Source organism: Mobula hypostoma, chromosome 2 (genome assembly GCF_963921235.1).
Source record: "Mobula hypostoma chromosome 2, sMobHyp1.1, whole genome shotgun sequence".
Taxonomy (NCBI): Eukaryota; Metazoa; Chordata; class Chondrichthyes; order Myliobatiformes; family Myliobatidae; genus Mobula; species Mobula hypostoma.
The window spans coordinates 40,890,194-40,916,226 of NC_086098.1; the positions used below are offsets into that span (position 1 = coordinate 40,890,194).

Consider the following 26,033-nt stretch of genomic DNA (forward strand, 5'->3'; position numbering starts at 1 on the left):
GTCCTCGTGCAAGACTCTCAGAAGGTTAATTTACAGCTTGAGTCTGTGGTAAAGAAGGCAAATGTAATGTTGGCATTCATTTCAAGGGGAATAGAATATAAAAACAAGGACGTATTACTGAGGCTTTATAAGATACTAGTCAAGCCACACGTGGATTATTGTCAGCAGTTTTGGGCCCCATGTCTCAGAAAGGATGTGTTTTCTTTGGAGAGACCCAGAGGAGGTTCACGAGGATAATTTCAGGAATGAAGGTGTGACCGTATGAGGAGCATTTAGCAGCTTTGGGCCTGTACTCATTGGAATTTAGAAAAATCTGGCGGGGGGGGGGTGGGGCAGTTCTCATTGAAACCTACCAAATTTTGAAAGGACTAGATAAGGTGGATGTGGAGAGGATGTTTCCTATGATGGGGACATCCAGAGCTAGATGGCACAGCCTCAAAACTGAGGGGCAACCCTTTAGACCAGAGGTAAGGGGGAATTTTTTTAGTCAAAGAGTAGTAAGTCTGCCACAGACAGCTGTGGCAGCTGAGACTGTGGCTATATTTAAAGCAAAAATTGCTAGTTTCCTGATTGATCAGGGCATCAAAGGTTATGATGAGAAGGCAGGTGTATGATGTTGGGTGGCATCCGGGATCAGCCATGATGGAATGGCGGAGCGGACTCGATCGGCTGAGTAGCCTAATTCTGCTCCTGTGTCCTATAGTCTTATGGACTATCTCCATAAGATAACTTGACTATCTCTGATCAATTGAGCATCACCTTCATCAGCATCATGGGATTTGTTACCCATCAGAAACTCAACTGAACCAGCTATGTAAGTATTGTGCCAATAAGAGGGCGGGCATCCTATGATGAGAAACTCAGCTCCTGACAGCACAAAGCATTCCACCATTTGCGAAGTACATGCCAGGACTGTGATGGAATTTTCTCTGCTTGCCTGGATGAGTGCAGCCCCAATAATTCTCAAGAAACTCACGACCATCTACAGGAAAACAGTCTGCTTGACTGGCACTCCTCCAACCACCCCTGACATTAATTTTGTCCATCTTTGATGCACTGTGCCTCAAGCATTTAGATTCATTTGCAAAATGCATTGTAGTTATTCTTCAATAACACCAGCAAAATTTCCCAAATTCTTCAAGTCACACGCCATCTTGACTTCATCAAATCAGTAGAAAAATGTGACATAGGATCGGAAGATGTTGAATCCTTGTGGGTTCAGTTAAGAAACTGCAAGGGTAAAAGGACGTTGATGGCAGTTATCTACAGGCCTCCCAACAATGGCTGGGAGGTGGACCACAGGTTACAAGAGGAAATAGAAAAGGCAAGTCAAAAGGGCAATGGTATGGTAGTCATGGGAGATCTGAACACGCAGGTCGATTGGGAAAATCAGGTTGGTAATGGATCTCAAGAGAGTGAGTTTGTTGAATGCCTAAGAGATAGCTTTTTAGAGCAGTTTGTCATTGAGCCTACTAGGGGATCAGCTACACTGGATTGGCTATTATGTAATGAAACGGAGGCGATTAGGGAGCTTAAAGTAAAAAAAACCCTTAGGAACTAGTGATCACAATACGATTGTGTTCAACTTGAAATCTGGTAGGGAGAAAGTAAAGTCTGATGTAGCAGTATTTCAGTGGTCTAGGGGAAATTACAGTGGTATGAAAGAGGAGTCGGCCAAAGTAAATTGGAAAGAGCTGCTGGCAGGGATGTCAGCAGAGCAGCAATGGTGTGCGTTTCTGGGAAAAATGAGGAAGGTGCAGGACATGTGTATTCCAAAAATGAAGAAATACTCAAATGGTAAAATAGTACAACCGTGGCTGACAAGGGAGGTCAAAGCTGTTGTAAAAGCAAAGAAAGGGCATACAACAAAGCAAAAATTAGTGGGAAGATAGAGGATTGGGAAGATTTTTAAAACCTATAGAGAGCAACTAAAAAAATCATTAGAAGGGAAAAGATGAAAGCAAGCTAGCAAATAATATCAAAGTGGATAGTGAAAGTTTTTTCAAGTATGTTAAAAATAAAAGAGAAATGAGAGTGGATATAGAACCGCTAGAAAATGAGGCAGGAGAAATAATAACGGGACAAGGAGATGGCTGATAAACTAAATGAGTATTTTGCGTCAGTCTTCACTGTGGAAGACACCAGCAGTATGCCTGATGTTGTAGTGTATGAAGAAGAGAAGTGGGTGCAGTTACTGTTACAAGAGAGAAAGTGTTCAAAAAGCTGAAAGACCTAAAGGTACATAAGTCACCCGGACCAGAGGAACTGCACCCAAGAGTTCTGAAAGAGGTAGCGTTAGAGATTGTGGTGTCATTAGAAATGATCTTTCAAAAATCGTTGGACTCTGGCATGGTGCCAGAGGACTGGAAAATTGCAGATGTTGCTCCACTCTTCAAGAAAGGAGGAAGGTAGCAGTAAGGAAATTATAGATCAGTTAGCCTGACTTCAGTGGTTGGGAAGACGTTGGAGTCAATTGTTAAGGATGAGGTTATGGAGTACTTGGTGACACAGGACAAGATAGGATGAAGTCAGCATGGTTTCCTTCAGAGAAAATCTTATCTGATGAACCTTTTGGAGTTCTTTGAGGAGATTACAAGTAGGATAGATAAAGTGGATGTAATGGATGTTGTATATTTGGACTTTCAGAAGGCTTTTGACAAGGTGCCACACATGAAGCTGCTTACCAAGTTAAGAGCCCAAGTTAAGATCTCATTGAAAGCTTTCGAATGTTGAAAAGCCTAGACAGAGTAGATGTGGAAAGGATGTTTCCCATTGTGGGAGAGTCTAGGGCAAGAGGGCACAGCCTTAGGATAGAGGGGCATCCTTACAAAACAGAGATGTGGAGAAATTTCTTTAGCCAAAGGGTGGTAAATTTGTGGAATTTGTTGCCACATGCAGCTGTGGAGGCCAGGTCGTTGGGTGTATTTAAGACAGAGATTGATAGGTTCTTGATTGGACATGGCATCAAAGGTTACAGGGGGAAGGCCAGAAACTGGAGTTGAGGAGGAGATGGAAAAAAAGGATCAGCCATGATTGAATGATGGAGCAGACTCAATGGGCCAGATGGCCTTATTCTACTCCTATGTCTGATAGTCTTATGGTCTTGACTTGGAAATATGTTGCCACTCCTTCATCATCCCTGGGTTTACAACATTGAACTCTCCAAATGGTTTCTGGAATAATTTTACCAGAAACAGCGCAGCAATTCAATAAAGCCACTTACCATCACCTTATCAAGGCCAATTAGGAATGGGCAATGAATTGCTTGTGAACATATGTCGAGATACATGAATAATTTAAAACCATTGAAACCATAGAAACTACAGCACAGAAAGAGGCCTTTTGGCCCTTCTTGGCTGTGCTGAACCATTTTCTGCCTAGTCCCACTGACCTGCACACGGACCGTATCCCTCCATACACCTCCCATCCATGTATCTGTCCAATTTATTCTTAAATGTTAAAGAAGAACCCTCATTTACCACCTCGTCTGGCAGCTCATTCCATACTCCCACCACTCTCTGTGTGAAGAAGCCCCCACTAATGTTCCCTTTAAACTTTTCCCCCCTCACCCTAAACCCATGTCCTCTGGTTTTTTTCTCCCCTTCCCTCAGTAGAAAAAGCCTGCTTGCATTCACTCTATCTATACCCATCATAATTTTATATACCTCTATCAAATCTCCCCTCATTCTTCTACGCTCCAGGGAATAAAGTCCCAACCTATTCAACCTTTCTCTGTAACTGAGTTTCTCAAGTCCCGACAACATCCTTGTAAACCTTCTCTGCACTCTTTCAACCTTATTTATATCCTTCCTGTAATTTGGTGACCAAAACTGAACACAATACTCCAGATTCAGCCTCACCAATGCCTTATACAACCTCATCATAACATTCCAGCTCTTATACTCAATACTTTGATTAATAAAGGCCAATGTACCAAAAGCTCTCTTTACGACCCTATCTACCTGTGACGCCACTTTTAGGGAATTTTGTATCTGTATTCCCAGATCCCTCTGTTCCACTGCACTCCTCAGTGCCTTACCATTAACCCTGTATGTTCTACATTGGTTTGCCCTTTCAACGTGCAATACCTCACACTTGTCTGTATTAAACTCCATCTGCCATTTTTTAGCCCATTTTTCCAGCTGGTCCAAGTCCCTCTGCAGGCTCTGAAAACCTTCCTCACTGTCTACTACACCTCCAATCTTTGTATCATCAGCAAACTTGCTGATCCAATTTACCACATTATCATCCAGATCATTGATATAGATGACAAATAACAATGGACCCAGCACTGATCCCTGTGGCACACCACTAGTCACAGGCCTCCACTCGGAGAAGCAATTCTCTACCACCACTCTCTGGCTTCTTCCATCGAGCCATGTCTAATCCAATTTACCACCTCTCCATGTATACCTAGCGACTGAATTTTCCTAACTAACCTCCCATGCGGGACCTTGTCAAAGGCCTTACTGAAGTCCATGTAGACAATATCCACTGCCTTCCCTTCATCCACTTTCCTGGTAACCTCCTCGAAAAACTCCAATAGATTGGTCAAACATGACCTACCACGCACAAAGCCATGTTGACTCTCCCTAATAAGTCCCAGTCTATCCAAATGCTTGTAGATTCTGTCTCTTAGCACTCCCTCCAATAACTTACCTACTACCGACGTTAAACTTACTGGCCTATAATTTCCCGGATTACTTTTCGATCCTTTTTTAAACAACGGAACAACATGAGCCACTCTCCAATCCTCCGGTACCTCACCTGTAGACAGCGACATTTTAAATATTTCAGCCAGGGCCCCTGCAATTTCAACACTAGTCTCCTTCAAGGTCCGAGGGAACACCCTGTCAGGTCCCGGGGATTTATCCACTTTAATTTTCCTCAAGACAGCAAGCACCTCCTCCTTTTCGATCTGTACAGTTTCCATGATCTCACTACTTGTTTCCCTTAATTCCATAGACTTCATGCCAGTTTCCTTAGTAAACACAGACGCAAAAAACCTATTTAAGATCTCCCCCGTTTCCTTTGGTTCCGCACATAGCCGACCACTCTGATCTTCAAGAGGACCAATTTTATCCCTTACAATCCTTTTGCTCTTAATATACCTGTAAAAGCTCTTTGGATTATCCTTCACTTTGACTGCCAAGGCAACCTCATGTCTTCTTTTAGCCTTCCTGATTTCTTTCTTAAGTATTTTCTTGCACTTCTTATATTCCTCAAGCACCTTATTTACTCCCTGCTTCCTATACATGTCATACAATTCCCTCTTCTTCTTTGTCAGAGTTGCAATATCCCTTGAGAACCAAGGTTCCTTATTCCTATTCACCTTGCCTTTAATCCTGACAGGAACATAGAAATTCTGCACTCTCAAAATTTCTGCTTTGAAGGCTTCCCACCTACCGATCACATCCATGCCAGAGAACAACCTGTCCCAATCCACGCTTTTTAGATCCTTTCTCATTTCTTCAAATTTGGCCTTCTTCCAGTTAAGAACCTCAACCCTAGGACCAGATCTATCCTTGTCCATGATCAAGTTGAAACTAATGGTGTTATGATCACTGGAACTAAAGTGCTCCCCTGCACAGACTTCTGTCACTTGTCCTAACTCGTTTCCTAACAGGAGATCCAATATTGCATCCCCTCTAGTTGGTCCCTCTATATATTGATTTAGAAAACTTTCCTGAACACATTTTACAAACTCTAAACCATCTAGACCCCTAACAGTATGGGAGACCCAATCAATATATGGAAAATTAAAATTCCTTACCACCACAACTTTATGTTTCCTGCAGTTGCCTGCTATCTCTCTGCAGATTTGCACTTCCAATTCTCTTTGACTATTGGGTGGTCTGTAATACAATCCCACTAATGTGGCCATACCTTTCCTGTTTCTCAGCTCCACCCATAAGGACTCAGTAGACAAGCCCTCTAATCTGTCCTGCCTGAGCACTGCTGTAGTATTTTCCCTAACAAGCAATGCCACTCCCCCACCTTTCATTCCTCTGCCTCGATCACATCTGAAACATCGGAACCCTGGAATATTAAGCTGCCAGTCCTGCCCCTCCTGTAGCCAAGTTTCACTAATTGCTACAACGTCATAATTCCACGTGTCAATCCACGCCCTCATCCGCCTTCCCCGCCATACTCCTAGCTTTGAAATATATACACCTCAGAAGATTTTTACCACCACTCACAACCTCTCTATTAGTGGATTTGCTTGAACTTTTAACATCATTTATTTTCACCCCAGCCACACTGTCAGCTCTGGCACTCTGGTTCCCATCCCCCTGCAAATCTAGTTTAAAGCCCCCCCAGTAGCATTAACAAACCTCCCTGAAAGGATATTGGTCCCCTTGTAGTTCAAGTGTAACCCGTCTCTCTTGTACAGGTCCCACCTGCCCCAGAAGAGGTCCCAATTATCCTGAAATCTGAAACCCTGCCCCCTACACCAGTTCCTCAGCCACTTGTTCCTCCTCCAGAGCATCCTATTCCTACCCTCACTGGCACCTAGCACAGGTAGCAATCCTGAGATTACCACCCTCGAGGTCCTGCTTTTCAACTTCCTACCAAGCTCTCTATACTCACTCTCCAGGACCTCCTCACTCTTCCTTGCTATGTCATTGGTACCGATGTGCACCACGCCATCTGGCTGGTCACCCTCCCCTTCAGAATGTCATGCAATCGATCAGAGACATCCTTGACCCTGGCACATGGGAGGCAACAAACCATCCTGGATTCTCTGTCACGACCACAGAACCTCCTATCTGCACCTCTAACTATCGAGTCCCCTATCACTACTGCTCTCCTCTTTTTCCCCCCTCCCTTCTGCACTGCAGAGCCAGACCCAGTGCCAGAGATCCGGCTACTGCAGCTAGTCCCAGGTAAGTCATCCCCCCACAACAGTATCCAATGCGGTATACTTGTTGTTGAGGGGAATGGCCACAGGGGAACCCTGCTCTGCCTGCCCTTTCCTCTTCCCTCGCCTGACAGTGACCCAATTTCCTGTCCTCTGCTCCTTTGGCGTAACTACCTCCCTGTAGCTACGATCTGTAATCTCCTCATTCTCCCGAATGATCCGCAGGTCATCCAGCTCCTGCTCCAGTTCCCTAACGCGGTTTGTTAGGAGCTGCAGCTCCTATGTTAATAAATATGTTAATAAACAGCATCACATTTAAGCACAGAACATGATGAGTTATTCTCAGTAGTCTAGAAACCTTGGCAGCATCTTAAAGGATTAGCCAGAATCTGCAGAAGAGAAAAGCTGTTGGAACTTGTGGGAAAATTTTATCAGAAGGTAGTTGGGTATAGAATTCGAGATCAATCCTGTGACTACCGTGGTTCCAAAATTTACATCAATGACTGGAATTCACAAATTACACTCAATCACCACTTTATTAGGTACCTCACAGTAGGCTTATTCAGAAAGTTAGAAGGCATGGGATCCAGGGAAGTTTGGCCAGGTGGATTCAGAATTGGCTTGCCTGCAGAAAGCAGAGGGTGGTGGTGGAGGGAGTACATTCAGATTGGAGGATTGTGACTAGTGGTGTCCCACAAGGATCTGTTCTGGGACCTCTACTTTTTGTGATTTTTATTAACGACCTGGATGTGGGGGTAGAAGGGTGGGTTAGCAAGTTTGCAGACGACTCAAAGGTTGGTGGTGTTGTAGATAGTGTAGAGGATTTTCAAAGATTGCAGAGAGACATTGATAGGATGCAGAAGTGGGCTGAGAAGTGGCAGATGGAGTTCAACCTGGAGAAGTGTGAGGTGGTACACTTTGGAAGGACAAACTCCAAGGCAGAGTACAAAGTAAATGGCAGGATACTTGGTAGTGTGGAGGAGCAGAGGGATCTCGGGGTACATGTCCACAGATCCCTGAAAGTTGCCTCACAGGTGGATAGGGTAGTTAAGAAAGCTTATGGGGTGTTAGCTTTCATAAGTCGAGGGATAGAGTTTAAGAGTCACGATGTAATGATGCAGCTCCATAAAACTCTGGTTAGGCCACACTTGGAGTATTGTGTCCAGTTCTGGTCACCTCACTATAGGAAGGATGTGAAAGCATTGGAAAGGGTACAGAGGAGATATACCAGGATGCTGCCTGGTTTAGAAAGTATGCATTATGATCAGAGATTAAGGGAGCTAGGGCTTTACTCTTTGGAGAGAAGGAGGATGAGAAGAGACATGATAGAGGTGTACAAGATAATAAGAGGAATAGATAGAGTGGATAGCCAGCGCCTCTTCCCCAGGGCACCACTGCTCAATACAAGAGGACATGGCTTTAAGGTAAGGGGTGGGAAGTTCAAGGGGGATATTAGAGGAAGGTTTTTTACTCAGAGAGTGGTTGGTGCGTGGAATACACTGCCTGAGTCAGTGGTGGAGGCAGATACACTAGTGAAGTTTAAGAGACTACTAGACAGGTATATGGAGGAATTTAAGGTGGGGGCTTATATGGGAAGCAGGGTTTGAGGGTTGGCACAACATTGTGGGCCGAAGGGCCTATACTGTGCTGTACTATTCTATGAATCTATGAATCTCCTGTGCTACTGTCGCCCACCTACTTCAAGCTTCAATGTGCTGTGCTCTCAGAGATGCTCTTCTGCACGTCAATGTTGTAACACGTGGTTATTTGTGTTACTGGTGCCCTCCTGTCAGCTGAAACCAGTCTGGCCATTCTCCTTTAACCTCTCTCACTAACAAGGCGTTTTCACCCACAGAACTGCTGCTCACTGAATGTTTTTTGTTTTTCGCACCATGCTCTGTGAACTCCAGAGACTGTTGTGCGTGAAAATCCCAAGAAATCGGTACTTTCTGAGATACTCAAACTACCCCATCTGGCACCAAAAATCATTCCATGATTAAAGTCACTTCCTCATTTTGATGCTTGGTCTGAACAAGAAACTGGCAAAGAGAAAATACAAAATGAATCAGAAAGGAAAATATAAATCTAATGAAGCAAATGGTGAGTATAAAGACCTGATTTCAGACTAAAGAAATTTGATGAATATGTTGAAATAGAGATGGAGAAAGTAAAAATAGATTCTGTGGTCCTGATTGATTTAATATCTGGTAGATCCCATCACAATAGAGCAACATGCATGAATGCAAATTGAATTTTGAACAATGATCAAGAGGTCATAATCTCAGTCAAACATACAGAGGAAAGCATCTAATGTTCTGAAGCACTTTTTAGCAAATAAAATACTCTGAGGTGCTGCTATGTAAGAACCTGCAGCTAATTTGCTAGTAGCAAGCTCCCAAAAACAACCTTGTGAAAGTGCAACAGAATCAAAAAATCTGCAAATGTAAAACAAAAGCAGAAAATGCTGAAAATGTTCAGCAGGTCAAAGTGCATCTGTGGTCATGTCTTCAGTTATGTCAACATCCTAATCCAAAAGCAGCTCTTGCAGCTATGGAGCACTCCCTCATTAGTACCAGACAATGATCTGGTTCTCAGGTATCTCGGGTAGGATTTGCAAATAGCCTTTTGATCAAGTGGCACTTGAGCTAGTAGTTTTGTGTAATAGCTGGTCACATACTTTGTTCAAACCTGGGCATCAAAATACAAGAGACAAAGAAAGGTCTGAAGTGTGAAAAACATCTTTTTAAATCTGGAAGGAGTCTGGAAGGAGATACCTGAAGGCAAATTTGGAGGGGCATAAAGTAACAATCGGCATGTAGAATAAATTGAGAAAGTCACTACCAAATAACTTGCAAGAATAGATCAAGCATTTCCACGGCTCGTTTAATAAAAAGCAAATTTATGAATTCAAGAAGCTCTCTGGCAGAAAATGGTCTTAACAAATAGAGCAAATGTCCAGGTAAAGTAATAGGGACAAACATATTCCTGGAATTGTATTAGCAAGGTTGGATAGTCCTGTGGAGACCTTTGGTCTGTCCAAATAGATGAATGAAGATACTGAAACAACAGGAATTCTGCAGATGCTGGAAATTCAAGCAACACACATCAAAGTTGCTGGTGAATGCAGCAGGCCAAGCAGCATCTGTAGGAAGAGGTGCAGTCGACATTTCAGGCCGCTTCTAGTCCTGATGAAGGGTGTCGGCCTGAAACGTCGACTGCACCTCTTCCTACAGATGCTGTCTGGCCTGCTGCGTTCACCTGCAACTTTGATGTGTGTTGGTTGAATGAAGATACTAAGTAGGCAAACTTGTAAATACTTGTGATCTGCATGTGTCTCACCTCCTGATGAACTACTTCCACCTCTTCTTCATATTTACAACAGCCACGCCTTTTCCCCGACTCCTGAATGTTGTGTTCCACAGTGTGTCATATTTCTTTCTTTTCTTCTAGCTCAAGGATCTCCTCACTCTTCTTGTCCCAACTAAATTTCAATCTATGTCTGTAGCCTCAAGCCTCTTCTTCAGGATTCAAGGTCCAGTTCTCACATCTCTAGCTCTTGAGCACCTGATGCGTTTACTTCTTTCCACTGGTTTAATTTTATAACTGCACAGAAACTCTTCCATGCTATTGAATGTCTTTTTTCACAGTTGCTAGTCTCTATTCAATTTCTTTGTTGCTTCAGCCATTTGATGTTTTTACCTGTTCAACAAAATGATTGTGTTGACTTGCTCTACTTCCATACTGATCACTCAAAAGTCAGATTTTGGGGGTTCTCTTTCTTTGCGGTTCATCTGTATATTCTTCAAACTCACTTTTAATCCATGTTGCAAGTTTTGCTGACATATTTGCTGAAATATTTTATAATTTATCCTTTGCCACAGTGATCTGCGGTTTATCATATACATCGAATTCACCTCATAGTGCAATACAGTAGTCCTGAGCTTTGAAGCCATGTATCACAACAGGCAAAAATTCTGACTGTTTTTTTCACTCATCTCTGCCTATGTCTTACTCAGGTATCTGATCATTGAAAATTTTATTCCACCTGAAGAGAAAAATAAGATCATGAACCGGCTGTGTTTTGACTGTGAGGAGGATCAATGGAAATTTCTGCCTCTGGCGCCTGCTGACAGGTAAGTCATGTTTCAGTCTGCTTTAGGTTAACGCATACATTCTGAGTAAAGAAAGAACAAATCTCAGAAGAGGAAGATTATTCCCACCCTCATTTTTGAAACCCTGTCCATAATTTTTTTTTAATTTCACAGTCTTTGAGAGGAATCTTTTCATGTCAGAATCATGTGTTTCATGCAGGAGAAGTGTGCTCCCAACATTCTAGCATATGTCAATGGAAAGCAAGCAGGAGGTGCAAAGAGGAAAGGTCATTGCTTGTGGTGGTGATACAGGAAATAATACAGAAATTATAATGATAATGCAGGTGCTTGGCCCAACCAAAGTTCAAATTTATTATCAAAGTACTTAGATGTCACCATATACAACCCTGAGATGTGTTTTCTGAACTGCGGGCATACTCAGTAAGTCTAAGAAACTGAATAGAGTCGATGGAAGACCATACCCAACAGGATGGAGAAACAACCAATGTGCAAAAGACAACAAACAATGCAAATAGAAAAGAAAAAAAGAAATAATAATGAAATAAATAAGTAATAAACATTGAGAACATGAGATAGGTCCTCAAAAGTACACAGCTTGTGGGAACAGTTCAGTTTAGGGGGTGAGTGAAGTTATTTCCATTGGTTCAAGAGCCTGATGATTAAGGGCTCAATAGTCACTCAAAATCAAAATATTGCAAAAACTGGAAATCTGAAATAAGAAGTGAAATTGCTGGAAGTACTCTGCAATTTTTTATTAGGTGGACCCTATCTAATCTATCTATTTGATAATATTGGTTATTTTCTTTACTTCATTCAATAAGTCCAGAGTTCCACAACATTCATTATTGACATTTTCCTCTTGTTCTTTGTTCTAGATCTCTCACACTTATTTGCGGGTAATTTTGACTCAAGATGCAAGATGACTTTAATCCAGTCAGCCACTAAACATTTCTCCAGAATTTCATTTCTATTGAGTTAGTCTGTGCAATCCTCTGTTAACTCTGATATTAAATCCTGCCTGTGGTGCACTTTGTGAACTTAAATGGGGACTGTTGCTGGCCTCACAGAGCTGCTTTTCTTGTCTTCCACCTGGGAGAGACTGTTGGGTGTTAGCAGTTTGCTGTGTAGAAATGAATTTCAGATGCTGCTCAAGCTAATCAGTTCAGATATGGGGATTGATTCTCGCACACTTGCCCTGCGTCCTCTTGTCAGAATATCCTTATTCCCTCATCCTCCACGATTGCCTCTTTGGCCGTGCTAATTTTATTCATGAAAACCCAAGCGATTCAAAAGCAGGAAATGTTGGAGACATTCTCTGTATGACGGTTTGAAGAGGAAAGTTTTTGTTTTAAGACTGTTAACTTCAACAACAGCATTTCATTAGTTAACTGATTATTTTGCTAAAGTGTTTTTAAAATGAAAGGACGGCATTAAGTTTGTTAGTGCAAAAGTAACATGAGTTCAGATTTGATTACTCATATTAGAATCTCAATCTTATTATTACTAGGTACTGATCTGGTGCAGAAAGCATATGCAAACTGTCACTGACCTTTATTACTTTATGCTTGTACTATCCAGACACCAAATGAAGAAACGGTCTACATCTGCAGTTGGCTACAAGCGACCAATCAGCCAGTATGCCAGAGTTGCTATGTCAATGGGCATTCATCCCAGATATCGTGTAAGTAATCTATGCACCAAGTTTAATGGGGTGCTAAGGCCTTTATGCGTTGTGTAGAAATAGTTTATTTTCTCACCTGTCAAGAAATACATGAAAAAAAATGTCATTCTGATCCGTTTTACAATCATAGTATGTAAGTCATAGATTTGTACGGCATAAAAATAGGCCCTTCAGCACGTCCATGCTGACTCTTTTGCCTTTCGACACTAATTCCACAGAAATAGGCCCTCAGCCCCTTTTTCTCCAAGGAAAATAAGCTCAAGCTGTCCAATGTCTACCCATAACTAAGTCCTCCAGTCAGGCAACATTCTGGTGAGTAACACACACAAAATGCTGCAGGATCTTGGCAGGTTAGATACCATCTATGGAAAGGACTGAAGAGCTGATATTTTGGGCCAAGACATACTGCCCTTCTGAAATGGAGGAACACTGTTTTTTTCCAGTCTTCCATCCGTGGCTAGCAAATTTACAATAATTTTTGCCAATATTAATTTTGCATGTGGGCTTTCGATAGATAAACTGTTGAAAAGCGATTGAAAAAGTGACAAAGATACGCTACTGAAAATAATTTATCAGTCTAACCATGCTAGAAGAGAAATTTGTTGTCTAGAAAGCACTTGCATTAACAGTAGGTAACCCCAACTTGCTCTACACCATCCCCAACAGTTATAATGCAGATATTATTTAGTTATCGTGCAGATATTGTAATGCTTTTGGCACAAGTAAAGAAGATAAGTACAGGAAAATTATGTTATGAAGGCAACTCATATGGTAAGTAGATATATTTTGCAGGTGCAGTTTGGGATTGAACAGAGCACTGAGATTCTGGTTAGCAGCCATAAAGTGGAGCAGATTTTCTAAATTACAATAATCAGATGGAAGAAATTTTGTCCATAGAAGACTGGATGCCACTCAAACATTTAATGGGGTGGAGAGGGATGCGTTTGATGGCAATAATAGAAACAGAAAGAACACATCAGCAACAACTGAAGATGAATGAAAATTGTGAAAACTGAAATAGATATTGAAGAGGTGTATACTACAGGAGAATAGAGACATTTCCTTCAAGGAAACTCTCAGAGTTATGGACCATTTGTGTGGACAAGAATACAGCATTGTGGAGATGGATATAGTCAAGTCAGATCTGGTGCTGCTCGATTAAACCCTTTGTACACTGGGTATGTTTGAAGTTGCTCCCTTGAAGTCAGAAGAGCAGACAGTAAATGAATACTTCAATATTAATGGAGAAGGGTTTATTAGGAACAATAGTGTCATAGGAGGAAGTCAAGATTTGTTTTAGCCAAGTTACAGCTACAGAGGTATTATGAAAGGAGACTCAAAGGCCAAGCAGGGTGAACGTCATAGAATGGAGCAGAAGTGGGTACATAAAGGAAGATGCTGATTCACTTGGAAGAGAGGTTTTTCTCCCCCTTCAGAACATCTTCTGTCTGATGGAAGGAGGAGGTGGGGAGGAGAGGATTCTGGGATACAGAGTTCTCACCAGAACCCAGACAGAAGATAAGAAAATTCACGCACCTCTCCCAACATTGAAGCAGACTGATGTCTCAGATATATGTAGAGTGTTTTTTAGGCAGTCACAGTCTTTTCTATAGATAGTCACCATCTTTTTCCAAGGGTTGGAGAGTGTAAAAGTAGAACCACATAAGGTGTCTAACCCTGTCTGCCTCTATGTTTAGCCTGACTGTGGCTCAAATATTGTGAGCAACGTGAAAATAATTTCTGAACCGTTAGGATCCCACAGGATGTGAAAATCAGAAAATTTCCATCAGTGACTTACTCAGTTTCTCGGTTTTAGTGTTTACCATATCAACGCCAGTAACTTTAAATTCTTCAGTGTTATATCCAGAGGATCTGTCTTGGGACCAGCGTATAAATGGCATCACAACAGCACCTCTACTTTCTTAGAAGTTTGTGCAGATTCAGCATGTCATCTAAAACTTTGACAAACTTTTGTGGAAGCACAGTGGAGAGTAACCTGACTGGTTGCATCACAGCCTAGTATGGAAACATGGATGCCCAGGAGTGGAGAAGTCTACAAAAAGTGTTGGATACAACCAAGTCCATCACAGGCAAAGCCCTCCCCACCTTTATTCCCTTTCAAGTTGGCAGGCGTCCTCTCGGAGTCCATGATCTGCAGTTGCACTCAAACTGCATTCTTCATGGACGGTGGGCTCTCACTTTTTGGAACTTGCCGAGTGCCCTGTGTTTGGAGATCTCCAGGAGCAGCTTGGAAGATGTGCACCTTCAGCGTGCAGCCTCGTGTGGCCCTGTGGATGACCCAATTCCTTGCCGATGTCACTGCCTGAAGCACTACAGGAGGTCCAAAACATCGGGACAGTGGGCATGGCTGTCAGAGCCCTCTGCACTCGTGTGCTTGCGCTCTCTCTCAATGGTGAAAGAGGGCCCCAAATCGAGGAAACTCAAAGTAATCAACAGTGCAGACTATAACATTGAAGCAGTGAGCCTTTGGCCTCCCCTCTCACTGCAGGAGCACGATCTCTCTCCCTTACTAGTGAGTGATGGACAGTAGTTTTTGATGGACTTTTAAATCATGGTCTCGGAGGGCTTGTGGGGGCTGATGCTTGCTGAAGTGAGGTGGGGAAGGGAGGGGGATGGTTGGTGCCTTTGCTGCTGCCGGTCGGTGTCTGTGAAGAGTAAAGATTTCAGGCTGTATACTGTAAATATTCTCTGATATTGAATTAAACCATTAAGCACATCTGCAAGGAGCTCTGCCTCAAGAAAGCAGCATCCATCATCAAGGACCTCCACGACCCAGGGCAAGCTCTCTTTTCACTGCTTCATCGGGAAGGAGGTACAGGAGCCTTAGATTCCACGCCAGAAACACTTATTACCCCTCAACCACCAGGTTCCTGAACCAGTGTGGATGTCTTCACTCACCTCAACACTGATGTGACTCCATAACCTCTGAACTCACTTTCAAGGACTCGAGATCTCATGTTCTCAGCATTATTTATCTCGGTCTGTTGTTTATTTATTGATTAGTTGTACAGTTTGTCTTCTTTTGTACATTGCTTGTCAGACTTTCTGTGTAGTTCCTCATTGATTTTATTGCACTCCATTTTTACTATGAATGCCTGCAAGAAAATGGATCTCAAGGTTGCATATTGTGACATATACGGACTTTGATAATAAATTTACTTTGAACTTTGAATCTGATAAAGAGTTATTGACTCCTCTTGGAGACATTAGTGAGGAACATTATCCGGGTTTCTATTTTCTTGAAGATTGCCTTCTTAGCTCCAAATATTCATTGTTGAAGAGAATAGTGCGGATCTTGCTGCTTTAAAGCTATCAAATTTGGATTTAATGATCCTGTGAGAACAATCCCAGCCAGATATTCTCCAGTGTGTGCTGAGTTACTAATTAGTTCATTAAGGTCGTTAGAGAACCGGAAGCAGAGTTTACAGAACTTCTGCCTTTCTCCGAATGGTAAGATTATGGGTTTATGATGATTTCACATTAATCTTTGCAATAATATGGAATATAAACCTCTGCATAATTTTTTAAAATTTCCCCTCATTTATTACCTCTGCATTATGTGATGCAACATCTTGTGTTTCCAGCATCTGCAGAATTTCTCTTATTTATGAGGCATGATATCTTGCTTGGGATGTTTTACAAGTTCACAGTCCTGCGTGGAACTTAATATCGAGAAAGAACTTTAGTGGCTGATCACTGGGGTGGAGGTGATAGCTCCATTGTGGTGATTGATAGAGCCTGCTTTCTTTTCAGCTCTGTATGGCGAACAGCAAGTGCAGAGCTGTGCAAAGTTGGAGTGTCTGAGTCACAGAATTATTTAGATTCCTTAGTATTACAGGAAATTGGATAGAGAGATCCTCTTTTGACTTGACAAATTCTACATGTGTATCTCTTCAGCAAGTCATACTGGAAAATTATCACTGAAGAAACAGAGAACTGCTGATTATTTCATTGTTACAGAAATAAGAGTGTACATTTCCAAGCTCGGGACTGGGTAATAGTTCATTCAGCATCCCTTGAGAAGCTCAACACTATTCATAACAAAGCAGGGTTCTTGCCCTCACTCAGTAATTCCTTGCACTAACAGTACACTCTGCCTGCAGTGTGTACCATCCCCAAAATATACTGTATTTAATTTCAAACATTGTCACAAATGTACCTTCCAGCCTTGTGGCCCTGATTGTCAAGAAGGGTAAGGGCTAATGCAAACAGCACTGACCACAGGTTCCCGATAAACACATCACCCCGTTCCCAGTATCTCTGCTTTATCTGGCCTTCATAACAAGGGGAATTGAGTATAAGAGCAAAGAGGTCCTTCTGCAGCTGCAGAGGGCCCTGGTGAGACCACACCTGGAGTACTGTGTTCAGTTTTGGTCTCCAAATTTGAGGAAGGACATTCTTGCTATTGAGGGAGTGCAGCGAAGATTCACAAGGTTAATTCCCGGGATGGTGGGACTGTCATATGTCGAAAGATTGGAGCGACTGGGCTTGTATACTCTGGAATTTAGAAGGCTGAGAGGGGATCTTATTGAAACATATAAGATTATTAAGGGATTGGACATGCTGGAGGCAGGAAGCATGTTCCCGCTGATGGGTGAGTCCAGAACCAGAGGCCACAGTTTCAGAATAAGGCGTAGGCCATTTAGAACGGAGTTGAGGAAAAACTTTTTCACCCAGAGAGTGGTGGATATGTGGAATGCTCTGCTCCAGAAGACAGTGGATGCTTTCAAGAAAGAGATGGATAGAGCTCTTAAAGATAGCGGAATCAAAGGATATGGGGATAAGGCAGGAACTGGATACTGATTGTGGATGATCAGCCATGATCACAGTGAATGGCAGTGCTGGCTCGAAGGGCCAAATGGCCTACTCCTGCACCTATTGTATATTGTCTATTATCTCCAATGTGTTCTAACACAAGGGACACATACTGCCTGATCAGTGCTTTGTACTACCTATCCAATTCAATTATAATCTTTGCAGTTATTTAAACTGAAAAATTAGTTACTTTTACACCCTCTGGTCCACCTTTAAAACTCAACTGTCATTGATACCATACGTCGTTGCATTGAATACCAGCATTTTCAGGCACCAGACTCCTAACAGATGATCCTTGGAAAATATTGCAAGAGCTACCTTCTGCTTGGACAATGTGGAATGCCTTTTTGTACCTCTGGGGTGACACCACTGCAGTCCCAGTGTTTTGGAGTTTCTCCAGTATTTGAAAAAAATAAGGTTCTTATACACTTTTGGGTCCTGGTGACTTCTCAGAACTGCCAGTTGGGAATCATTTTGTCCAAATGTATTGATTGTCCAATCCAAATTAACTATCTCAATGCAGGTAACCTCACTCCTGTCAGGAAACTTGGATTCAGACAGCTTTTATGAACTGCTTGTGTGTTAAACTCCTGGCTTTCTCCTGGCTCAAGAGATACAAAAGGATAAATTGACTGTGTTTAGTCACTTGAACTGGTAGTTTAGCACAGTGTCTTCTCCCAGTCTAATCTTTGACGACTGTGGGTTAACATCCATCACCAGAATAACGCAAAGATGTGCAGCTTAGAATGGACATCAATAAAGAAGTTCTTCCAGTGTCCCAGCAGTAATATATAACTGAACCCAATTCAGTGCATGAGAAAAGCAGATTCATCTTTTTACCAGCTGGTGATGAGAGGGGATTATGAGGGGCAGTTCAACAAAACAGGGTGAAAACTGCATCTGCACAAAGTGTATCAAGCTGCAGCTACTTAGGGACTGTGTTAAGTTGCACCTCGATGATCTTCAGCTCATACTGACAATGAAGACGTGATAGATAGGAGCTACAGGGAGGTAGTCGCTCCTAAGTTGCAGGAGGCAGATACCTGGGTGACTGCCAGGAGAGAGAAAAGGAATAGGCAGCCGGTTCAGAGTACCCTTGTGGTCATTCTCCCCAAAAAAGAAGTGTACTGGTGAGATACATCAGGGGAGGGGGAGGAGGAAGCCACAGGGACTGAATCTCTGGGCACTGAGTCTAGCTCTGTGGCTCAGAAGGGAAGCGGAGGAGAAGATGAGTGCAGTGGTGACAGGGGATTCCATAATTAGAGCAGCAAAAAGCAGAATACTGTGGATGTGAAAGAGGCACACGGATGGTATGTTGCCTCACAGGTGCTGGCTCAGGGAGGTCCACAGAGATCTGAAAGAGGCAGCTGAAAAGATTGTGGAGGCATTAGACATGCTCTTTCAAGAATCACTGGATTCTGGAATAGTTCTGGAGGACTGGAAAATTACATAGTCAAATGGTTTAATTTAATATTAGAGAATGCATACAGTATACAACCTGAAAAACTTACTCTTCAAATCATCAGAAACCCAAAGCCCGTCCTCCTCCTCCCCTGCATAAGCACAACCCAACCCCTCCCCCTTCCTATGACACCCGTGCACACCACCTGCTGCCGCGAGGTTTCAGTCTCCCATGATGCTCGGAGTTGGGTTGTCCACGGGACCGCACCCTGAAGGTGCACGTCTCCCAGACCACTTCTGGAGATATTGAAATGCCAGGCCACCTGCGGAGAACCGTCATTTTGAGCTGTAGCTGTAGGTCATGGACTCCGACCGGACCAAAAAGAAAAGGTTGACATGAGAGAAAAAGAATAAGCTGTTTCACAGACGAACTGGAAGAAGTTACCAAAGCTCTGGCGCCATCTTTTCTAGCTCCTCCCCTCATTAAGAAGGTGGGAGGACAGAAGGAAGGAAATTGGAGGGCAATTACCTAACTTCAGTGGTTGGTAAGATATGGGAGTAAATTAGTAAGGATGAGTTTTTGGAGTACATGGAGACATATAATAAAATAGGTCAAAGTCAATGTCGTTTTCCAAAAGGGAAATCACACCTGACAGATCTGTTGGAATTCTTTGAAGAAATAACAGGCAGGATAGACAAAGGAGAGTCAGTGGATGTTGTTTATTTGGGTTTTCAGAAGGCCTTTGACAGGGTCCTGCTTATGAGGCTACTTACAAAAGAAGAGCCCAGTTATTACAGGATAGTTACTGTTGTGGATAGAAGATTGGCTGACTGGCAGGAGTCAAAGAGTAGCAATAAAGGGATCCTTTTTCCGTTTGGCTGCTGGTGTCTAGTGGTAGTCCACAGGGGTCTGTGTTGGGACCACTTCTTTTCGCATTATATGTCAGTGATTTGGATGAAGGAATTGATGGCATTGTGACCAAGTTTGCAGTCAGAACGAAGATAGGTGAAGGGGCAGTTAGTGTTGAGAAAGCACGGTATGTGAAGAAGGACTTAGACAGATTGGGGGAATAGGCAAAGAGATGGCAGATGAAATATATGCAGGAAAGTGCATGGTAGGCAGAAGGAATAAAGGCATGGACTATTTTCTAAATGGGGAGGTCATTCAGAAATTCAAATATGAGGCATGTTGATGGCTCTGGGCCTGTACTCACTTGAGTTTAAAAGAATGATGAGGTATCTCATTGAAACCTATCGAATATTGAAAGTTCTAGACAAAATTGATGTGGAGAGCATGTTCCCTATAGTAGGGGAGGCTAGGACCAGAGGGCACAGCCTCAGAATTGAGGGCCATCCATTTAGAACAGAGAGGAGGAAAAATTTCTTCAGCCAAAGGCTGGTCCTTGGCAGGCCGAGTCATAGGGTATATTTAAGGTGGAGGTTGATAGGTTCTTGATTAATCAGGCCATCAAAGATCATGGGGAGAAGGCTGGAGAATGTGGTTGAGAGGGATAATAAATCAGCCATGATGGAATGGTGGAGCAGACTTGATGGACTGAATGGCCTAATTCTGTTCATATATTATAGTTTAGGCCCTCCTTTGTGGGATAGCTAAACCTTTCTTGATAAGTTATCCAATAAACCTGGTTTCTCACAATCCAACACCTAATTTTTACTGATTTTCCAACATGCTTTGAAAATCAGATTCTTGATTGAGTTACTGTTTTTTTTAAGTAGGGTCTCTTCTTGATGCTGTGTTAAAAATTGGCAGAATTGGCTCTCGCACCCCCAACGATGTTAATCAATGTCACCTGCTTTCTGGGAACTTGAAATAAATACAGATAACACTGGAAAAGGAATTAATTGGTTTGTCAGCATTTGAAAAGAGAAGGCACAAGTTTTCTGTGAACTGGTGATTGGTTATCTGTGTGATAATATATTGTCCAGCCAGTTAACTGGGCAGATTTCCCTCTGCAAATGTCTAATATATTCCCATTGTGTAAAACACTGCAGTGCAAGCACTAAATCAAAGAAATTAGACTGAAGTACTTCTAATGGAGATTGCAAATGAGGTTTAAAGTAATGCAGCAGCTCCCTCTGTTGTGAAATGTGAGTATAACAAGTTGCCTCAGCCCGAAATGTTGACTGTTTACTCTTCTTTGTAGATGCTGCCTGGTCTGCTGAGTTCCTCCTGTGTGTTTCTGGGCTCATGCCCCCTTGATATTTAGTGGGTTTTCTAAAAAAAATAAAATTACAATGCAACATCTGATAAAAAAACATTTAGAAATACTTTGGGGTATTAATTAAAACAACGTCCAATATTGGATGTCTCAACTCCCACTGGGAAATTCATACCTTATTTCAGTGAGATTTTTATTCATCCTGACACATAGCTTCCAGTGTAAAACTCCCCCACACAACGTCAGCAGAACTGCAATACACCAGTTCAATTTTCAGTATCACTAGTTGTGTGGCAAATCACCCAAATTCTGTCTACAAGGAGAAAGGGCTTCCTCTGCATTTTCTTTTACCCGCAAGAGCAGCCAGAACAGACACGAATATTTTCTGCATTGCAGGTTTCACTGAGCATGTATGTTTGGAGAGAGCATTCATGTTCTTATTGAGACCTGCTAAGCGACTTCATGCCAGGATCACTGGCTGCAGCCCCGGGGGGATTTCCCTTGCTCGCTCTCACGGGCACTGATCTCCTTAGATCTCCCCGGGCACCTCCAGTCCCCCAGTGAGCACTGGGCCATCATTTCCAAGCTCTGCTATGTTCACTGTGCCAAATGCAACACGTCACTAAGGCTGAAGCTGGCATTGCCATTTTCAATGGAGGATTATTTAGGAGAACACTGCCACTATTCTGCAACCTTTATCCTTCATGCCATTTTCACATTATCTTCGCATGCCAAAGGGACAGCTCAGACCACATTCTAAGTCACTGTAACTAGACACAGTGAACTGTGATATCTGTCCTAGGATGAGCTTGGGAGAATCCATGAACTCCAGCAGAATCAGTCCAATGGATACATTTGGCTTCCGTTTAATATTTCTTCTAAATGGCAGCATCATTAACAATGCCGCATTTACTCACATATTGGAGAGTCCCGAGTGTCAGCACTAAAGTTGTATGATCCTCTCCGAGACTGGCCATGTACTGTTTGTGCTGTAAGGTGGGACGAGGACATAAAGAGATAAAAAGTAATATGGACAGGTAAGGGTGTGGTCAGAGGATTTGGCAAGTGGATTATAATGTGGGGAAATGTGAAATAGTTCATGCTGGTGGGATATGCTGTAGTGTTTCAGGGCCATTGCATTGCAATTCATCATTGATGCAGACCTGGAGCAACTTATCATTACCTTTAGAAGAAAGAAGAAATGGAGGGTGGGGGAAGGAGCACTAGAGGGAGGTGATGAGCAGGCAAGGAGATAACATGAGGGAGGGACAAGGGGATGGGAGATAGTGAAGTGGGGGGAGGCACTACTGGAAGTTTGAGAAATCGATGTTCATGCCATCAGGTTGGAGGCTACCCAGACGGAATATAAGGTGCTGTGACCTTATCCCGACACTGGAGGAGGTCGTGGATGTACATATCAAAATAGGAATGGAAGTGGAAGTGGAAATGGAACTGGAATGGAAGTGGAATTAAAATAGGTGGCCCGTGGGAGATCCTGCTTGTTCTGGTGGACAGAGCGTAGATGCTCAGCAAAGCAGTCTCCCAATCTATGTCAGGTCTTACCAATATACAAGAGGCCACACCGGGAGCACACACTGGAGACCGTCCCGCACTTTTCCAATGCTAATCGACGACTGCATTGGTGCTGCTTCCTGCACTCGTGCTGAACTTATAAATTTCATCCACTTTGCCTCCAACTTCCACCCGGCCCTCAAATTCACCTGGTCCATTTCTGACACCTCCCTTCCCGTTCTCAATCTCTCTGTCTCTATCTCCAGAGACAGCTTATCCACCGATGTCTATTACAAACCCATGGACTTTCTCAGCTACCTGGACTATACCTTGTCCCACCCTGCTCCTTGTAAAAACGCCATTTCCTTCTTTGAATTCCGCTGTCTCCACCGCACCTGTTCTCAGGATGGGGCTTTTCATTCTAGAACAAAGGAGGTGTCCTCCTTTTTCAAAGAAGGAGGCTTCCCTTCCTTCACCGTCAACTCTGCCCTCAACCGTATGTCTTCCATTTCACACATGTCAGTTCTTATCCCATCCTCCTGCCACGCTACCAGGGATAGGGTTCCTCGTCCTCACCTACCATCCCACCAGTCTCTGCATCCAGCATATTAATTCTCCAAAACTTCCGCCACCTCCAACTGGATCCCACCACCAAACACATCTTTCCCTCCCCCCACCCCACTTTCTGCTCTCTGCAGGGATCGCTGTCTATGCAACTCCTTTGTCCATCCATCCCTCCTGGCTCTTATCCTTGCAAGTGGAACAAGTGCTTCACCTGCCCCAACACTTCCTCCCACACTACCATTCAGGGCCCCAAACAGTCCCTCCAGATGAGGAGTGAGTCTTTTGGGGTCGCCCTCTGTATCCAGTGCTCGCAGTGTGGCCACCTGTATATCGGTGAGACCCGACGTAGATTGGGAGACTGCTTTGCCGAGCATCTATGCTCCATCTGCCAGAACAAGCAGGATCTCCCAGTGGCCACCCATTTTAATTCCACTTCCCATTCCCATTCCTGTATGTCCATCCATGACCCCTCCCACTGTCATGATGAGGCCACACTTAGATTGGAGGAACAACATCTTATATTCCGTTTGGGTAGCCTCCAACCTGATGGCACGTACATTGATTTCTCAAACTTCCAGTAATGCCTCCACCCCCCCTTCACTATTTCCCATCCCCTGGTCCCTGTCTCATGTTATCTCCTTGCCTGCCATTGCCTCCCTCTAGTGCTGCTTTCCACTCCCCCTCTTCTTTTTTCCATGGTCTTCTGTCTCTTTCACCAATCACTTCCTAGCTCTTTGCTTCATCCCTCCTCCTCCGAGTTTCACCTATCACCTGGAGTTCTCTCTCCCCCCACCTTTCAAATCTACTCGCATTTTTTCTCCGGTCCTGCCAAAGGGTTTCGGCCTGAAATGTCGACTGTACTTTTTTTCCATAGATGCTGCCTGGCCTGCTGACTCCCTCCAGCATTTTGTGTGTGTTGCTCGGATTTCCAGCATCTGCAGATTTTCCCTTCTTTATAATTATCTTTCTTCTCTCATTTAGGCTGAGAACATACTGTTCCTAGAATTGGATATGGCAACACCCCAGGTTTTTGAGCTGGATATCCCACGGTCGTGGTCATTACATGGAGCAACCGGAGGAGAGCCACACTACAGCAGTTCTGTTTTCCCAGACCGGTCCACCGCAGCGAGAGTTCGCAAATCAAGATCATGGTGAGGATTTCTCAATTCCCATGGCTATTTTCTCAGCAGAGTTAAAATGCATTAAATACCTTAAAATTTGTGCAACACACACAAAATGCTGGAGAAACTCAGCAAGTCAGGCGGTATCTATGGAGGGGAATTAACGGTCGACATTTCGGGCCGAGACTCCTCATCATGACTCTCGATGGAGTCCTTGGAGGGAAATGGATGGTCAATATTTCAGGTCATGACCCAAATCGTCAACTGTCCACTTCCCTCAAAGAGCTGGCTTGACCCTTGAGCTCCTTCAGTAGTCTGCTTCTTTGTCCCTTGCAGTCTCTCGTGTCTTAGTGTAATATCTTCTCTGAACAACAGTGCCTCCAGCAACACAGCATACCCTCAGTCCTGTGCTGGACTGTCAGCCCACATAACATGTAGGAGGAATTCTTGCATAATTTTGGAATAAATTATCTTCTTAAAAAAAGATAATCAGCCATGTAAAAGTGAAATCTTACCTTAATCTTTTTTGATTGTATTCCAGGTCCAGACCTGAGAGACGAGTAACATCCTCCTCTTCCTTCTCCTCATTGGCTTCAGGCTCTCAGCTGTTCTCTCATTCGGAGGGGAAGGTGTCACAGTGAGAAATACTGTGAAACTTGTGCCTGTTCTTTGGTGAGAAATTCGTCCTCAGCCTACGGCATTGAAGGTGCAGGTTAGCAGTGGCTCCATTTCCAAAATTTGCTTCATGTAACTTCAGCTGAAGCAAACGTTGGAAGTGGCGTTCAATGCACAGCTGCCTCCAAATTGCAGACTTAGGCCCAGAGACTGAGGGCAGATTTCAGGCCGTTTATTTTCCCCGTCGCTCAATCCATCTCATTGCAGCCCAAACAAAAACGGTTCATGCTTCTCACTTTCAAGTGCATACTCCTGCGTTTGACAGTGTCCCACCGATCTCCATCTGCTTTACTGCCTTATTTTGCAGTCTGAGCTACAGGGTTAAAGAGGCACAAAATGGAGCTTAGTGGGGAAACTCGTTTTCCCAAACGAGCTTAAAAATCAGAACTATGAAAATTAGCAGTTTATGAGAATCAAATTTTATCAGCACAACTGGTCTTTCTATAGAGTTCAAGCCAGAAGTAAGACTTAATTGATCATCCCATTTTTATTTACACTGCAATGTTTTCAAAATACTCAGCCTCTTCAGTGTCATTCCCTTTCTTCCAATATATTCATGCCTTCCATTCAGTTTGGAAATCTGTTCTGAAGAAGATGTGTGTCATGTTGTGCTGAATACAGCAGATTGCCTGCCAAGTTTATTTCCAAGAGCAGTAATGTCGCTTTGTAAATTTGTTGGACTTTTGATCCTAATTAAATTGATGTTGCTGTTGCTCCAAAAAATGTTGAAATATTTAATCGCAGGTCCTGCTGTCACTGGGATTGAGGGTACTTTATTGTGGAATAAAATAAATACTATATGCTCAAGGACAATTGTGTGCATTTGCTTGATGTTTTCAGTCAAGACTGGATACTACCTTTTTCAGAAGATGGTGGTTATGATTTGAATGAAACAGGTCAATTATGAAAATGGTATTATCTAACAAAAGGAAATGCAGAAAATACTCAGCGGGTCAGTCAGCATCTGTGGAAAGAATAGATTTGATGTTGCAGGTCAAGGACTTTTTTCCAGCGCTATGAAGGAGACAAAAGAAGCTTGTAAAGCTGCCAGGAGGGTGGAGGAGCGGGAATCTCTCTAATAGGGAAAAG

The 26,033-nt window shown here is 43.1% G+C and overlaps 1 protein-coding gene across 4 annotated transcripts in view; it reads left to right on the forward strand.

The window, feature by feature from the left end:
* Window positions 1-25,748, forward strand: part of LOC134358576 (kinesin-like protein KIF3C) — a 192,043-nt gene extending 166,295 nt beyond the window's left edge. For all 4 annotated transcript variants that reach the window (XM_063070956.1, XM_063070974.1, XM_063070983.1 and 1 more), the window contains 4 exons: window positions 10,879-10,995; window positions 12,553-12,655; window positions 24,130-24,299; window positions 24,811-25,748. In XM_063070956.1, coding sequence (XP_062927026.1) covers window positions 10,879-10,995; window positions 12,553-12,655; window positions 24,130-24,299; window positions 24,811-24,910 — 490 coding nt within the window. In that variant the 3' untranslated portion in view covers window positions 24,911-25,748. The remainder of the gene's footprint in view (window positions 1-10,878; window positions 10,996-12,552; window positions 12,656-24,129; window positions 24,300-24,810) is intronic.
* Window positions 25,749-26,033: the final 285 nt, after the last annotated feature.